Below are 17771 nucleotides of genomic sequence, written 5' to 3'. Positions count from 1 at the left end.
ACACAAACACTAAAAAATTATCACCACATGCACAGTGTGAGTGAAAACTTTGATTTTCCCAATGTTATAACTATTAAAGTATAACAGGCATCACAGGTCAGAAAATCTGAAAAACTGACACAGTAATTCCATGGCTCCTAAGCATTTCTGTCTGGGAGGAAATACTACTTTCAGTGAGGGTGCTCATAGCTATCTATTACTAATGTGTCTGCAACGTAAATAAGAATTTGCCTTGGAAATAAGTGCAGTCATTAAAATAACTAGTTGGGAGTACAATTTATATGCAATTTTACCATATAATGAAAAAGATATCCTATATAACGTGATGTGTTTCCCCTCTGCCAATTTGTTAGCAACCTTAACCCAGAGATATAAAAAAGAGAAACCCTGATTTCTGAATGTGAGCACATATGATCTATAAAGGACCAAGCAAATAATGTTATAAATTGTCATGAAAAGACTTAGAGACTCACTTATCATCAGTTTTTCCACCAAGACAATATATCAACCCATTGTTTGAGATAGTAGCATGGCCATATACTTTGATGGGTAGTTTTTTGATCTCACCCCATTTCATTGCCCTGGAACAAGAAGAATATCACCGTTAGGCTCTTTCAACTAACAAAGGGCTCTTTACATGTCTTCAGTGGGCATAATTAAATTTTAAACATACACAGGATCATAGCACAATACTGAATCTAGAGACTCCTCAGTGCGAAGGTCCTTGCCTGCAATTACATAGATCTTGTTGTCTGACTCTCCCAGCCCGAAGAGACACCTGGCTGACGGCAGTGGAGGAAGGGCAACCCACTCACCAGCGATGCTATCCAGCTGAAACAGCATCAGAATAGGAAGTGTTAGGAAGGGCAAATAGTAAAAATCCACACAACAAACACTGTCCCACAAAATAAATCACATTCAGCGTCTCTCGACAGCTCATCTACTTGCCTGAACAACCTACCCTTCCCCCAGTGTAGCTAATGAATGATGACTTCTACCCACCCATGCTTCATGGTGCTGAGACCTAGCAGAGTCTGCTCACCCTCGCTCCTCACAGTGCTTCTTTGCTTCTTTATTAAGCTCTTCTTCCTTGTTTAAAGGTCCCTGACTCCCTGGGTTCCCCATCACATGTTGGAAAGAACAAGTTGTTCTTTCTGCCTGCAGGGAGCAGGCACTCCTGCCATTCCACACCTATACATATAGCTGGTTGTGCTTATCACACAATGACTGATGCCAGACATCCTCACACCATTCCTCTTAATCATCAGGAAATACTACGTGGCAAATGCTTCTTCTGCAATCCCTAGAGCAAGAGGTGGTTCTTCATCACAAATACCCTTAAAAGCTCCTGAGACCTCTGAAGGCACAATGAATAAAGGCTTTACTCCTAAGCAAAAAGGGCAGGCAGTCCAGCTCCATTGGCAGTAATATTGACGTCACGCCTACGAAGTACTCCCATGGCTCTACCAATTCACAGCCAGTATGCTGAGAACATCTATGGAAAAGCAGCAGAAGGGCAGGAAAAAACCAAGCAAACCAAAACAGTATTTTCCTATAACTGAGGTGCTTAATTGAACCTGAATGCTCACCAACATTCAAAAATAATATTTTCTCTCTTCTATTGCATATAGATTTGCTTCATGATGGAAGGGAAGGTAAAATGTGAGTTTGCATGAGTGTAAAGGCATTCGATGAAAAGCGAGAGAAAGTTCAGTCCAATATAATCACATCTGGGTTTAGCGCAGTGACATCCTTTTTCCAAAACTACGTCCCATAGTCAAGGTCTCCATCTCCACGCTAAAACACATCTCCTAAATTTGACAGACCGATCCTATTGGACAGGAAGTTATATTGCAACAGTGAAATATAGTTTATGGACAAGGATTGCCCCAGTAGCTGGATCTGGGTGAGGTGACGATGAGAAGACATACCCATCACAGATCACAGCAGGCTTAGTGAATCCGTCTGGAAGATGACAGATCTGCTGTTGATAGGGCATAAACTAGTCATGCATTTTTGGGCCCCTGGCAGCTTTCTTTTCTCCTGGGTTGCTAGGTACCAAATAATATGGGAAGAGGTGCTTCACTGGTACAGAAAAGGAGATCAGCAAGTGAAAATCAGTTTGGCACCACATTAACACTTTAGAGGGAACAACAGCCACATGGGTAATGCAGAGAAGTATTTTAACTACAGGCAGTAGCAGCACCAAGCAAGATTAAAGGTGACCAGGAAGAGAATAGGGTTTCAGGAAACAGATGTAGACATATAAAGCAGGATTCTGAAAACTTCATCAATTTTTAATACCAGTCTCAAGGTTTAGTTTTCAGAGGCCCCTTTCTAGCAGCCTGAGACTTAAGACTATTTAGTTCTGGATTATATACGTTTTGACATCAACACAGTATTTCTATTGGAAGAGTGTTTAACAGGTTTTGCACTTGAGAGATTAGTGTTTTACATCTACATAGGGAAATGAAACAGTGCTAACTAATCCCTCTAGCAAACTACGACTTCCCTCTCACAGGTATAGCAAATGTCTGAAACCAGCTCTCACTGTGTGTGAAATCACAGTGAGCCATATGGCTATAAACACTTAATATCTGCATTTTTTAATATCTGAAGGCTTTAAAATTCTATCACTGCTTATCACTTTGCTTTACTTCATATTGAAGAAGGGGCTAAAGTCAGTGCCTAAAGACATAGGCACAGCAGCATAATTCATCATGGGACAGTTTAAATATCCCCCAAAGCATGTAACCAGGTAGCTAAAACCACAATAGAACTGGTTTCTGCTAGAAGCATGCTGAATTGTATTGCTGCCAATTTTTTGAAATATATTGTGGAAGTTACAGTTTGCATTTATTGGCCTTATATTTATACAGATGTACAAAGATAGAAAATTATACTCTTAGTTGAAACATAGTATTTGGTCTACTAACATTGACAGTTTGCTAAGAAAACAACCTTCCACCTCTAAATTACATACTTTAGAATGCCCTTAGGCTTTCAAACGTAGATGTGACAAAAGGATTTTGGGAATTTTAGTGACAAAAGTGGTATTTAAAATCTGCACATTACATGCTGTCATAAAAATATTTCAGATGCAAAAAACACAAGACGTCTCATTAGATCTAAAGCAGCTAAACACTCAGCTTTCATGGAAGTTAACAGAAATTCACAAAAGATATTTTATAAAAATATTATTAGGCTTAAATTTAGGCATCTGTACCATGAAAAATCTAGGCCTTAAACAATGAAAGCTGGTGCCTAGATATAATACACTAATCCTTTTAGTCTTTTCTGAGATCTCACCAGGGGCTTGATCTTGAAAGAGAAGATGCAAGTCCCTTGGTTTCATTTATCTTTCTGAGACAGGAATAGCTCTCCATAGATACTTCTCTCCATTGCCCGTACAGAGAGACTAGGCAACTCACTTGCGTAGACCCCAAATGCTTTTCAGTAACTCTTATAAGCACCTACCATTGCACCAACTATTATAAAGCTTATACCTGGAAGAAGTATGACTGGAAAGGCTGATCCTTGTTCTCCTCTTCCACATAGAGGCCACCAACAATATAGACCTGATTTTGTTTGGTGACTATACTGGAATGATTTCTGGGAATCTGTTCTGCCAGGGCTGCTAGGTAGCACTCGTTTTCAAGAGGATCGTAAGCTACTGCAGCAGTGTCGTTAACCAGAAGAATTAAGTCTTTGACAAACATGCCGTGCCTGGGAAGGTCATTGAGGTAGCCAGGCAGTAAATCTTCATCTCCTACATCGCCATTCACCTCCCCTTTGGTTGACTTTTCTGTACTTTTGCTAGAGTCAGGCAGTTTTCCAGCAAAAGCATCCTTAATAATCTTTACTTTTTTCTGAAGGTCTGAGTTGCTTTTAATTATATCATCCTTCTCAACATGTTCTTTGAAATATTTTTCTGGCATAAGACGAAAACGTATGCAGTCAAAAATTTCCCCCAGGCTCTTTACTCTGTTCTCCTTGTCCGTTCGGACCCATCTCATTACTGCTTCAAATACCAGTTCTTCCTTCTCGACATTTAAGCTGTCAGGTGAAATAATTGAGATAAGTTCATGTGGGGCAAGCTGCATGAAGTCCTCTTCTTTGCAGATCTGCACAAAATGATCTGAGACAAAATCACGGGCAGAAAATGCAAGTCTTGGGCAATCAAGCAGAACACCTAACCGAAGGATGGCCAGACAGTTACCAACAGCAAGCCTCTTCTGAAGATAGGAGACACACACAGTGAATACAGAAGGGATCTGAAAGCGACTGGCCAAAGCAAAAATATCTTGCACGTTAGAATCATTAAGATCAATACTTGCTGAATAGAGGTATTTGACAATCATATCCAGGATGGCGGGGTCGACATTATCTAGGACTACCTCCTTCTTTTTCTCTTCATTTTGCTCAGATAAGAAGTACTCACGAAAATAAGGGCTACATGCCGACAGAATCAATCTGTGGCAAGGCAGGCTTCTGTCACCAGCTTTTAGAGAGCAATCTATGAACTTTTTCTCTTCAAGGAGCTCCTTGAGGCCATCCTGAAGGAGGGTGGATTGGTAAAGTCTGAGCTCTTCAGTGAGTTCCCTTTGGGAATCCATTTCAAAAATACTTGGGAAAGGGGAGGGAGCAGAAAGCTTTAGCTGTTGTCTGCCCAAAGGTCTGTCTGTAAAAAAGGCAGACCAATGTGCTTTGCCCTGCCTGAAGCCCCCGCAACTTAATCTCGTGAGCTAAATATAGGTCCACACTCTTACAGGGTGGAATTTAGGATGGATCGTTTGGAAAAAAAAAGAGTTGCTCTTGCAGCTGTTAAAGACTGAAAGAAGCAACTGTTGCTTTTAGTCACTATGGTCATGTTTTGCCATCATTCTCCACATTGAATCAATGAGATTATGTGCAGTGTAAGAAATTATTTGATATGAGTAAGGACAGCAGAATCTGACCCTCAGTGAGACAGCTATGAGCAAGATTGTAAATATATATGTTACCAAATATTCTGAAATAGAAATATTATTAATCAAGTCGTCAGCTGCAACTACTGTTCAGTTTTTCAGAGTTGCTTAATACATCTCATTGAGGCAGTCATAAAGATATTAAAAAACTCCAGAACTTTGCATCAATTATCTATGCTCTAAGATTATTTTTTACAGACACACACACATCTGCAATTTCTTCAGATATTGATAATAAGACTGAAATTAATTTTGAGCTTCTTCTTAATATCTATTTGGTTGTACTTGCTAGTAAACAAAACCCTACTGTTTAGACATAAAATATACATTATTCACATAAAGTTCTGCTTTCAAAAATAATTTAAAATGAAGCCTCTACGCTCCCTTAGTAAACACCATTCTTCATTTCAGATAATCTGTAGACATTATCAATCCTTTCGAAATTCAACTGTACTAGAAATGGTGTTAACTGTTGTTAAACTAAACAGAAAACAGTACATAGGAAAGGTTGAACAGAAAATTAAAAACATGTAATCTACCACATTAACATTATTTAATGGATGTGTAATTAAAAAAAAAATAAAAAAAATCTGAATTTAAACTTAAAAAGCCTATATCAGACAAGTAGTTTGAAAAGTGAATGTGAATTTAGAAAAATTATGCAGATGTTGAAGGTTTCACAATTTAGACTGAGAACATTTAGATTTTTATTAAAGGTGGTAATATGTATCCAAAACGAATTTGAAATTTTAAGTTGTTTAACGTACCTTGATGAAGGACTGTATTTTGTCCATACAGAGTATGCTTTTTACCCATATGGTAAAATCTTCTTTGAATGTAACGGAAACAGGATCAAAACACAACTATTTGAATGCAAGATCTACAATGAGGTATAACATTATCAAAGTTTATTGAAATCATGACTGCTTTTCAATATAGGTAGTATTTCATTAAAATATATACCTTGAAAGATTTTCTACAAACACCACAATTATATTCACACCATGGTTACTTTACTATAACAGTCAGCTGCTAAAACAACAGCTGAGAGGAGAGCTCATTTGACTTTTTCCACTTATAGAAAATAGCGCAGAGGTCTTATCTCACTAGAAAACGTAACAGCTGCATCTTCCTTTAAACAATAAATGACTCATTTCTCTCTAACACATAACACCATAAAGGTCTAATGACTCAGACACAGAAGCTCTTTGTGCGTGCAATTTTTTCTACATCATTCCTTGGAAAAAGTGCTCTAGCCAAAAAAAAAAAGAAAAAACAAAGAAAGAAAGAAAGAACTGCATGAGAATATCTGGATTACAATTAAGAACCTGATGGAATGACATGTGCTGAACATTTAATAAAATTATGTGACATGAAAAGTAATATTTGGAACAGTATTGCTTTTTGTCAAAGTTACCAGTAACAGAGCACTGCTGCAATGTCACAGCCAATATGCCTAGATACAAAGTGTTCTGCATATGATAATATTTCTATATTGCACAACATGAAACACGTTACGGAAATCTGATTTCGATATAATAATTATGGGAAAGTACATCATTGTGTATAAATGCACAAATATTTTAAACTGAGAACTCAACTATATACCACACACTGCCCTGTGACAGATGGTGGCCTCTGTGTAGATAGGAAGAGGAGGCTTCCTTTTCTGACATACTTCCAGGTAAAATGGCAGGGGGTGGCTGATCCTGGCAGCCAGTCACGGGGCAGAATGAAAACACATGGGTCGTGAACTTGGAAAAAAATGGTGGCTGAAACACCAGGGCAGAGCCTGTGTTGTCAGGGGAGGGGGCTTCCTGCTCCGACAGCCGTCTGGAGAAGCAGGATAGGGTGGCTGGTCCTGCCAATCTCATGCCTGAAAACACCTGAGGTACGAGTGTGTCAAAACCCGCAGTCAGTCAATCACAGAGCAGTAGGAAAATGTGGGGTATGACATTTTACAGAACGGCAGCTGAAATAAAATGGTAGCCACTAAGTAGGGAGGGACTTCTAGGTCCTTAAAAGCCTGACAGACAGAGATACTTCTCAGGTCCTGACAACCTGTGACCATAGGAAGGGCAGGACTTCTGTGGTTTGTGGAACATGTGAGTGCCTGCAGGGGATGGGGCTTCCACCACCAGCCAGGACCCCCACCCCTTCTTGTATGAGATACGGGTTGTTCTCCCACTACTTACCGAAACGATATAATAAATACAAAGCTTTTACACATACGAGGGTTTTGAATATTCTTTGCTTTATGACATATCCTGAGGGCATATTATCTTAATATTTGCCTGCTCTTTAGCTTTGGCATGTTCTTTCTCTGCTACTTTGGTATTTCTAAATTATCTTCTACAGATCTCACCAGTAAGCCCAGTAAGGACCGAGAGTCTTTCCTTGCTTAGGAAACAAACGCGTGCCAACCTAAATCAGGTCATTACTTCCCAGAGTCCCTGGAGTGTGAATCCGTCCTTTAGCTTCTCTATTGCAAGTCCTAGTTCTTCTGAAAAAACAGGCTCCCGATCATGTTGCTTTTTTGAATCCACAAGATATGAGAGAAAATAAAATAAAGCAGAAAGTACTTTTAAATTTTATTATTCCATTTTAACAACATGAATTTGGTAGTACAAACAAAAGATGTTCTTACCTTGTTTTCATCAGCAAAGTAAGCCTGCAAAAGAAAGAAAAAAAGAACTCGCAACCTTTAAAAAGAAGTCTAAAACCAAATCTGCTAATAATTCCTTGGAGTCAAAACTACTTGGTAAGTTTTCTTTAACAAACCAGTCTGTATGGTTTTTATTTTTGTTTTGTAAACAAGATCTGAGTTTTTCTATGTCGAAATAATTTACAAAAGGGTTCCTCTATAAGGAGTTGGTGATTATGTTATTTTTCATTAAATACCAATCTTTGAATTTTCCATTATAATAACCAAAGATGTTTTAAATGGTAAAATTTTCATATTACATTTGTTACATTGACAAATACTTTACAGGTAATAAAATGTTAATATGAAGGCAAACTGACAGCATCCTAGCATTTTCTGCCTCATGCAGCAGCATTTATTATTCAATTTCAAAAACTAACATAAAATATAGAATAGGAAGATTCAGTTACCATCATACTCAAGCTAAGAAATGAACACATTGTAACCAAACAATTGCCCAAATTTTTCTACTCTCAGATAGAGATCTGGAAAAGAGATACAATCTTTCCCATTCTGTGTGGGTGGAAATTAAAGCTCAAACTCTACAGGAAATCAGATCTCTGAAAATATCCACAACTCTAGAAGTGTCTAAATCTTTGTATTTACCAAAAAGAGCCTGATCGTGCTTCAGCTGCCCCTGTGGACTGGTGAGGGGCAGCAAAGAAAATGTTTTCCTGCTCAGCTGGATCTCAAGCTGTACAAGACTCTGGAGAACAACATCACAGTCATCAAATGTCATGGAATATTGGTGTGGAACCTGTCCGTGGGTCTTGGACAATCTGTGTCTCCTATAGCGACCACCTTCTCATAATTTACAGCTTCCAGTTTTGGTTTCAGAATATTCAAAGCACAGTTATCTAATCCAGGTGACAAAGGCACCAATAGAGCAAACAGAATCTACCTTTAAGGAAAAGGTTAAAAAAAAAAAAAAAAGGTGCAAAAATGAAAAGAAATAAAAGGCAAAAAGTGAGGGAAATGGAGGGAAAGGAAGAGGTAAGTGCTTATCTGCATCAGTAAATGATAGCAAAAGCAAAAAAGGTGGAAATAAGATTAGTGCTCGCACTGCTAATTTACCAAATTTCAGAGATGAATTAAAAAACATGTCAATTGTCCAAGTGTCAAGGCTAGCACTTGAAAACATGTGCAGTCTACCTGTGCAATCAATCATGCAGCCAGGTGTTACTGGGTTGCACAGTGAATTTGGAAATTCCTAGAAAGAAGGTCCTCAAGCAACCTAATGCATTTAAAAGTAAATTCTTCTGAAATACTGGGAGACAGATACTAATGCAGTTTTCTAAACTAGTACTGTCAGGAGCACAAAGGCTGTCTGGAGTGACTCTAAATTATTGCTGCCATTCTAAAAATCTTTCAAGTTTGAATCTTAGATGAATATTGAGCATTGATTAACCTCCTCCAAGAGAAGGAAGCCTTAATATAATGTATTTGTTTATATTATACTGCTGGTTTTCAATTCCTGATCATAATGTGTTAAATATCTACTGCTATTTATTTTTAATAATAGTTTGTTCTTTAGTTAAAAACCCAAATGCAGAATAATTTCCTGTAGTAATCAGGATTTTGAATAAAAGACATGTATGTGTGTTTTAAATACAGAAGTTCAGTTGTAGTTTATCTAGCTGTAGGACTACAGCTAGACATTGCTTACATTTGAATAACCAATCAAGAATTATTTCATCTTTTAGTTTTCTGTGGAGCAGCTTACCACAAAAGCATCTGTATGTTCATCAGATTCTATTTCCACATCATCTTGGACCTGCTCCACTGTTAGGTCTTCAAGAGATTGAGGCTGCAAATAAAACACTGAAGTAAGTAAATCTACACATCTGTTTAATATATTTTTATTACTGCAATTAACATAATATTGTATCTAACTTAAAATAAGTGAGTGAAGTACCTTTTCTTCCATTTCATAATCAACTCCAAATATAGGGTTAGCTGAATAAACTCTGTGAAGGGAATTAATTTCTTTCACTGCTTCCTGTAGTTTCTCCGCAGGGTCTATTTTAAAACCAAGTACATATCCTCCACTCTATGTAACACAGAAAAAAGAAGACATATATTTATTAGTGCTGCTTATTATTCAAACAACCTTTCTCCCTTGATAGGGATCTGCAGTTTAATGATAGCAAATTTCAGTTTGCTGATAAAACATTATCTGTATTTTGGTATTATCTTATTTTCATTCTGCCACCTAAACCATAGGTGAAATAAAAACAATGACAATGCTTCTCTATGAGGTAAATCAGCTTTTGCCCGTTAGTCCGTTATATAAATGGGGAACAAACTTCTTATGCAGAAAAACGAAAGCAAACAAGGGTGGGAGAAATTCAGAAGTGATACTAATGATTTATCCCTAGCTACTCAGCAAATGTTTAGGCTGTTAGATCTTGATGTTGCTATTAAAGAAGGTTTCAGATACAGTAAATAAAGTTAGGTCAACTTTAAAAAAATTCTCCATTAAAAGCATTTCTGATTAAGGAAGAATTGAAAAAAATAATTTTATCTCTTACAGTAAAACAGATAGACAAGTGAAAAAGATTAAAAACAGTGGTCTTAATTAAGTATAGAAGTAATTAGATCCCAAAGATAATCTGTCAGAAGACACTGTTTTTAACAGTTATTTTACTTCATTTTAACCAGTCATGCTGGCCTATTATTGCTTCACTTAGAGAAACATAACTCACAATAGCCATATTAACCTTATCTATAGACATTTTAAGCAGTGCAAAGAGGAATTTTTAAAAGTTGTGTTTAAAAGGAACAGAAGGAATATTCTTAAGTACCTTAAAAGTATCTCTGTAACATTTCAGAACTAGAGAATTATTATATAAAGAAATGTAACCAATGGAAAAGGCTATTAAAGATTCTTACCTGCTGAGAACTCTCTATCACAAGCGCCAAGCCAAACTTTGAGTCTCTTATTTTTATTGAACGCTAATGGTAAAGAGGTAAAAACTGCTTGTTAAAATTTTTGGAAGTACTTTATAAAAAGCTGCCTTTTTTTACTTCTTTTTTTTCTTCCTTCCTTTCTTTCTTTCTTTCTTTTTTATACTGTACTAATTACAATTAAGGTTCTGGAAGCCTGGCTACCAGCATTCCTTCATTCCCATTTACCACTGCCAATCTGAAGCCCTGAAACTCAGGGAAAAGTGTTTTTATCAGAAGTGGTAACAGTGGTAACAGTTCATTTCTGAACATCAGATTCACAGAACATTAATCCCACTGTATGCAGGTGGCATGAAGCATCCTATTAAACAGTTTGAACACTGGAAATACAAGCCATTTTCAACATCTGTACCTACCCATAAAAGCTCCCAATTAATCTGGACAGAAAAAAAAAAAAATTCTACCCTGTGGTTGATGCTGGTCAGACTAAATTCCTCCCTGCCTGTGGGAAATGAAATACCAATTTTGCTGAGCTGGGAGTTTTAACTGAAAACTTGAACTTAGGCCATTTTGTTTTGAAAATGGTTGTTTTGAGACACTTACAATTTGTAGATATGGTATGCTGACATTAAAGCTGTCATTCATATTTGCATGCCAAACGATTCTCACATTGGTAATAAAAAATGTTCCCAAATTTCCCTATGAAAGAAAAGGAGTGTTAGAACTGATTTGAAGTATAGAGCCTTCTTTCCAAACACAGTGATTACTACTATCCATTTAAACACAAGCAGGATACAGCTTCATATTTAATTAAATAAAAGCCCTATTTTTTCCCACCAAAACCAGTCAAAATACTTCTACTGATTGCAAGGAAGCAAGATCCAATCGTTAAAGGATACAGCACCCAAGTGATGAAAATAGCTGGGAGTAACTATTAGTGCAGCAAAGCAGGATCAAATCACAGCACCACAGACCTCATGGGAGTACATGAAGCATCTGAGAGTGTTCTTAACTGTACAGATCTGGAATTGGCATATAGCGTAAGTATAATGGCATGTGGGTTAAACTTAGGCAATTGTGGAGACGTGTGCCAAGGGAATGTAGAGGAGAGATCTTTTTAGCTTGTCAGGATGGATCTTATTTCCATTCTGGACTAAAATTGAACAGACAGAAATAACAGCTCCCATTTTGTTTCATGGCTCTGGGAAATACTTGCAACTAATGTCCTGTTAAAGTCTTTATTTTTCCATGTTTGAAGACATAGATTCCTATTCCAGTATTTTTAATTTCCAGTAATCAAAACACAATATAGTCTTACACTGTAGTCAAAGCTACTCATAAACTTACAAATATTCAGCAAAGCACTTTGGAAGCAACATGACTGACTTTCAGGATGATACAGAGCTTTAGACTCATATCCTTTTAACAGGAACTCTATGCCCAGTTACTTGCATATTAGCCAAGCCACGTAGAATTCAGGTTGCCAAAAAGAGACTTTGTTGTACTGAGTAGAAAATATATGGGATCAGCTTCTCGGCATGCATCAGCTGATGAACTGAATTAAGGGTCATTCCTTTGAGGTTACAAAACTATAATAGTACCCTTGCTAGATGGAAGCTGTAACATTTTAACTTTACTGTAGTCAATGTAGTCTCATTTTTCACTACACCTGGTCACTTGATAAATTCCAAACTCCATTGATTTTATCATATATTTGTTCTTGTGGTAATAATCTCAGTTGCTTGTTTTGAATCAGTGCACTTCTCAGCTTCAGATCACGATACATTTTGGAAGTTTCATAAGCTCTGCAAAAAATAAAAAAGAAATGTTACCATTTCAGTGTTTTCTATCATCTTTACAGTTTGTTTTAGCACCAGTATGAAATGTTGTATATTTTCAACTCTTCTTATCACCGCGTTGCACAAAAATGAGAGTACTACTAAGACTTCATCAATGTAAACCATTCTATTCCAGCTTTCCTTAACGATGTTATCTTTAAACTCAAAAGGGTTTTTTTAATATATCTGTTTTGATCTCCTGTATTGTTCATGTCTATACTATTTATTTCTTTTCCTTAAGAGAGTCATCTTCCAGCCTCTATTGCAAAGCATAAGTCTTCTGGGTCCCACATTATACATCAAGAAGCCTTTATTTTTCCGTGCCAGTTAAGTCACAAACATCCAATATATGTATGTCAGTATTCCATAGCTCTTAAATAGAAATCTATGGTAATGTACTATGCACACATTCATCCAGATGACTTATCTTTAGGTGGGAAACATCCACTGCTTTATAGTTAATTAGAGTTTTGATCAGGATTTAACTCTTCATTTCCATTACATGGCCCAAAATTATGGGAAATTATTACAGACAGAAATTATAGATAGAAAATGCACATTGAAATTAGCTCTTTTGTACTTCTATTTGTTCAGATAGTCTATACACACAATGTGTATAAACTGTGATCAATGACTGGCATTAATACACATTTGTTTTTGTTATGCACAGTTATCTACTAGAATTTGTGATCATTCTCTCCCTTCCTTCCAGACTGTGTTCTCCTCTTTTGGGAAAGTTTTCTGAATGTTAAATATGGGCAGTTATATTCTCGCTCTATCAGCAGTAGTAATCCCACATAGTTGATTCACTGCATTTTTTAAATGAACAAACACTGTTTTAAGTACACTACCTGTGTACAGCAATAACTGAAGTGAAGAGTCTGGGACTCCCGGGGACAACATTGGTAAATATGAACTCAAACCGCGTATTGTTACACTTAGTCAGTATATACAGAGCTTCTGTCTGCCCTCGTAGTTTCTGTAAGGAAAAAATGAAATTCAACATTTTGACAATATAGTAGCTTGACTGTACAGGCAATAAATAATCTTGACATATTTTCTAAATTCCTGTTCTAAATAGTATATCTGAAGGTGTAATCCTGATTCTGCCACTGATCTACTGCGGCTTTCAACTGAACTCCGTTTTTCTGAGAAACTAGCGGTTCCATCAACAGTAGAGCTAATGAAACCTGCCTGCTATACACTTGCAGTATCACGACTGAAACAGTATTTTTGGCTTTGTTACCCTGTGGCTGCCTGAGGAACCTGCACAACCTCCCTGCTAGTTCTCTGCTGCAAGCCAAACAAACGGCTTCACAGTTGCATGTAATTCAGGCCATGTATTTGAGAGCTTTCTTGCACAAAATTAGTGCCTCTGTAGGCCTTTGTTAAATTTAGACATGATGAGCCAACACGTCTTTGACTTACCTAGAGGGGCGAAGAATGACCAAACAGTGTGATTATATGACTTTTACTGCCTTAGGAAACTGTTGAAAACCACACTCCTATAGAAATGTAAAACTCTCAACTTTTAAAACTAAACTTCCTTTACTATTCCATTACTGTTCGTGCAAGTAAACTTTCAGATTATTGTTGATATAGTGCAATAAGTATAAACAATGAATTACAGCTTCTTTTATTATTTTTAAAAGTATTTTTGGAAACTTACTGAGTTGGCAGTTCTCGTAGTTATATTTATAATGCAGTTGTAACCAACAGCTAAAAGTTAGGGGAGAAAAAAAAAGAACAGTTTTGAGAACAAGAAAAAATCCTAGTCAAAATTACAAAATATAATATTGAATTTTGTAGCACAGCTTTGGATGCTATTTGTAAGAATTACACATCGTGGTTCGTGGTCTAGGCTCTCATCACAAAATCAAAGACTAATTTAAGATGGAAAGGATCTTGGGAGGTTGTTTGGTCCAAGGCTCTTCTCAAAGAAGGACCAACTCCATCTGGCTGCTCAGGGTACTGTCCAGTTGAGTTTTGAATATTTCCAAAGAAGGAGATTCCACAACCACTCTGGCAGCCGGTTCCACTGTGTGACTGGACTGCCATCATTATGAATGTTTTTCTCTAATATCTAATTAGAATTTCTCTTGCTTCAGCATGTGACTTGCCTCAAGAAATTCTGTTTCATCATGATGTTGCCTGTAAATTTTACCCTCATAAATAAGATTTTCTACATCAATATAAGACTTTGTAGAAGAAGAGCTAAGGAAAGATTCTGCTTCTCCAAAAGTTCAGACGTGACAGCAGTTATGTAGATAAGAATATTCAGTCTTTATGGAATTAATACTTATGAAAATACCAGAAAAATACTATTTCCTAAGTTGTTTATGAGAAATTTTCTAAAATTAAAAGAAACAGCAATGGTAAAAAATGGCATTCAGTAAAATACTTTTTGTCTCTATATTCCCTTAATGTAAGAAATAATACATTATCTTGAAAGCTAGAGAGTATTTTAAACTGTAAAAGCCACAGGTTAGACTTCCTTGAGCTTCTATAGGGCTGAACTACTCTATAAGTTTCTTTTTGATCTCCTCTATAAAGGTCTATTCTAAAACTTAAATACAGAAGCAAACTTTTTTTTTAATTTTATAAACACATATAAAAGTAGCAGTGTGTGTGCATGCACTTCTGTGTGCATGCATGTATGAGGTAGCAATGCAGAAAAGCAAGTAGGCAGAGAGAATGAGTTTATATACATCATGAACAGAATACAGATTTCCAATATTGACTGGCTATCGGGAACTGAGCACTGGAAATAATTTGGGTACAAAGAGTAAATTCATCAGCAAATTAAATTAAATATGAGTAGATGTGTTAGCTATTCATACAGTTAAAATTAGAAACTTATTCAGAGCTTACAATAATAAATTTGTAAAGGCAGGTACTTGTGGGGAATAAAAACTGTAGGACAATACAGAACGTAAATAAACAGGTGGCAACAAGAGGTACAAGTAAAACAAGCTGTAAAGAAACCCAAAAAGCAAGGTGTGAAGAAACTCAAAATTTTATTTCTTTCTAGAAAAACGAATTAATCCCACACAGGCCAAATGAAAACTATGTCTAAAGTACTCTTCAACTTCTGTTCTGAGAAATTAACAATGAATATGAATAATTTGCTATGAATTATGATAATAGTTCCTATGTTACAAATATATTTATTAGTAACAGTTTATCTCAGACTCTACAGAGCAACAGAACTGTAATTTACTACTCAGTAAAAATGTTCTGAAAGAAACACAAAATTTGCAGTTGTTTAACAGGAGATGATACTTACAGAGATTGACTCTGGGCAATGACAACGAGCGCCAAATAATCCGCAAATTTGTCACAAGCAGTCTACCTGGAAATAAAACGTGTAGATATTTTTAATCTGAATAACTTCCATTAAATTAAATGTTCCACTGTGTGATACATATTTACCTCTAGTTTTGAAACATCAGAATATTCCTTCCCCTTGATGGGAAAAAGAAGAAAAGCACAGGACATCCCAGCAGAAAAATCATTAAGCACTTTTTTTTTTTAAATGCTAGGAGAGAAAATCCAGCAAGGAACAAATGAAACAACTTCTAATATATACCAGCATTCCTCAAAACCAAACCAAGAACAGTTACTGATTTCACATCCACCTGCCTACAGTAAAACTGTGGAGACACAAACAGTGCAGAACTGCTCTGGGGAGGAGAAAGGGAAGGCAACGAGTTAGCTATCGCAGCTGTCTTCCAGAATAACCTCACCCCTTTATGGCACATGCAAATTTCTTCAATTCTGTACCCTGTAGAGCAGCACATCCAAACCTAGGAAGGGCAGCTTCACGCCCTGGCACACACTATATATATTCCTTGCTGATTCTCTTTAAACCAGGTTAAGATAAACTAAGCACTGAACAGGATTACAGCAAAAGATCAGCATAATGTTCATAAATGGATTATTCTTGCAAGGCTGTCAATTCTAAACAAATTATGAGACAATATTATCACCTTCCTATAACTCTGAACAAGAGATTCTATTTGAAAATACTCCAAGGAGAGACAGATCTGTGAAATGGGCAGGATCTATTTTCTGCAACAGACCACTGATACAGAGTTCAGTGGAAACCAGACAGGGCTTTCACGAACCTACACAGGTTAAATATCAGAACGTTTACAATTTCCCTGAGTATGTAGTTACCTCTGTCTCCATTGTTTCCTTTGGTATCTTCAACAGACTCTAAGCAGTCTATAAGGACCTCTCCAGGTCTCATTTTCATTTGTCTAAAAGAAAAAAAAAAAAGAATTACCTAACAAAAAATAGATTAGATTTATCCTCCGAAAGAAGGCCATTTCTATTTCCCTACTTCGCTTTCCTTTCTCCTTTTTCTGCTTAGTACATCATACAATGAAAAGTCCACATGTGCACACTTACCTACACACAAATCAACATTATATACCTGAAATGTTTATCACTACCACTGGAATATGAAAAATATTAATACCTTTATTATTAAATTATAACAGTAAATAAATAATTACGTAGCAAACATGACCAAGCAAACTATACTGCAAAATAGAAAGTGTGAAAAAATGGGAGGGAAAAGCATAGAAAATCCATTTACAACATTTTAATGGATAGAGTTTGCTACCCTTGTTGTACTTTCAGGTCATAAGGAGTGGAGCCAGGCTCAGAAAAAAATAGATGCCAGCAAAGGAAATACCAGATGTATACTGACATGTAAAATGCTCTGCTAAACTTTCCACAACGGGTGTGGGTTTGTTTTTTGGTGTGGGTTTTTTGAAGAAGAACCTGCAGTAACTGGAGGAAAGGTAACTGCAGCAGGGGGAGATCACAACCACCAACTCTAATAGAGGCTGAATATACTCATTCTCCCCCACTGCATTGGAGCATGCACTGTGAATTCTTTGTGTACTGTATTCATAAAAGGTAAGTGAGAGAAGTTTGAGGCAATCATAAAAGCAGAATAGTTATACATATTTATAATGGGTGGAACAAGCTCATCAAGTATGTATAAATGTGTGACGTTTTGTAAACTTGGTGTGCTAGCGTTGTGGACTACCGCCTAGCACCCACATCTGCACAAATATAAAATAAGTAAAATACCTCGACTCTGTGTGTGTATTGGTGTGTGCACACCCGGTAAACCAGCGCTGCTTTGGGACAACAACAGTACACCTTCAGCCTCCACCCTCAAGATCATCACCAACCCGCTGCTAATTTGTAGCTCCATGTTACAGAAGCCATGCAGGGTTTTGCCAAAGAAGCCAGAGCAGAAGCTTTATGTCTCAGACAAGGCTGCCAGCCCATCTGAGGTCGAGTGAGGGAGCACTGCCTCCACGAGGAGGTACGGGA

The 17771-nt window shown here is 36.9% G+C and overlaps 2 protein-coding genes across 2 annotated transcripts in view; both read right to left on the bottom strand.

Moving 5' to 3' along the window:
- The window catches only part of KLHL41 (kelch like family member 41), an 8130-nt gene extending 3442 nt beyond the window's left edge, over positions 1-4688 (bottom strand). The window contains exons 1-3 of the mRNA XM_010164626.2: positions 3507-4688; positions 674-831; positions 474-581 (exon numbers count right to left, since the gene is read on the bottom strand). Coding sequence (XP_010162928.1) covers positions 474-581; positions 674-831; positions 3507-4616 — 1376 coding nt within the window. The 5' untranslated portion in view covers positions 4617-4688. The remainder of the gene's footprint in view (positions 1-473; positions 582-673; positions 832-3506) is intronic.
- Positions 4689-7274: 2586 nt separating this feature from the next.
- Positions 7275-16704, bottom strand: BBS5 (Bardet-Biedl syndrome 5; the record flags this gene model as incomplete). Its single annotated transcript, XM_010164627.2, has 11 exons — positions 7275-7498; positions 7615-7638; positions 9395-9478; positions 9587-9721; positions 10564-10626; positions 11182-11277; positions 12248-12383; positions 13268-13395; positions 14086-14135; positions 15703-15768; positions 16596-16704. Coding segments are annotated over 11 exons (993 nt in total), but the record flags the coding sequence as incomplete, so codon positions are not given.
- Between the last annotated feature and the right edge of the window lie 1067 nt (positions 16705-17771).

This window comes from Antrostomus carolinensis, unplaced genomic scaffold (assembly GCF_000700745.2).
Source record: "Antrostomus carolinensis isolate BGI_N321 unplaced genomic scaffold, ASM70074v2 scaffold27873, whole genome shotgun sequence".
NCBI classification, from domain to species: Eukaryota; Metazoa; Chordata; class Aves; order Caprimulgiformes; family Caprimulgidae; genus Antrostomus; species Antrostomus carolinensis.
Note: the sequence above shows the minus strand (reverse complement) of the source record. Positions and strands in the feature narration are given on the sequence as shown.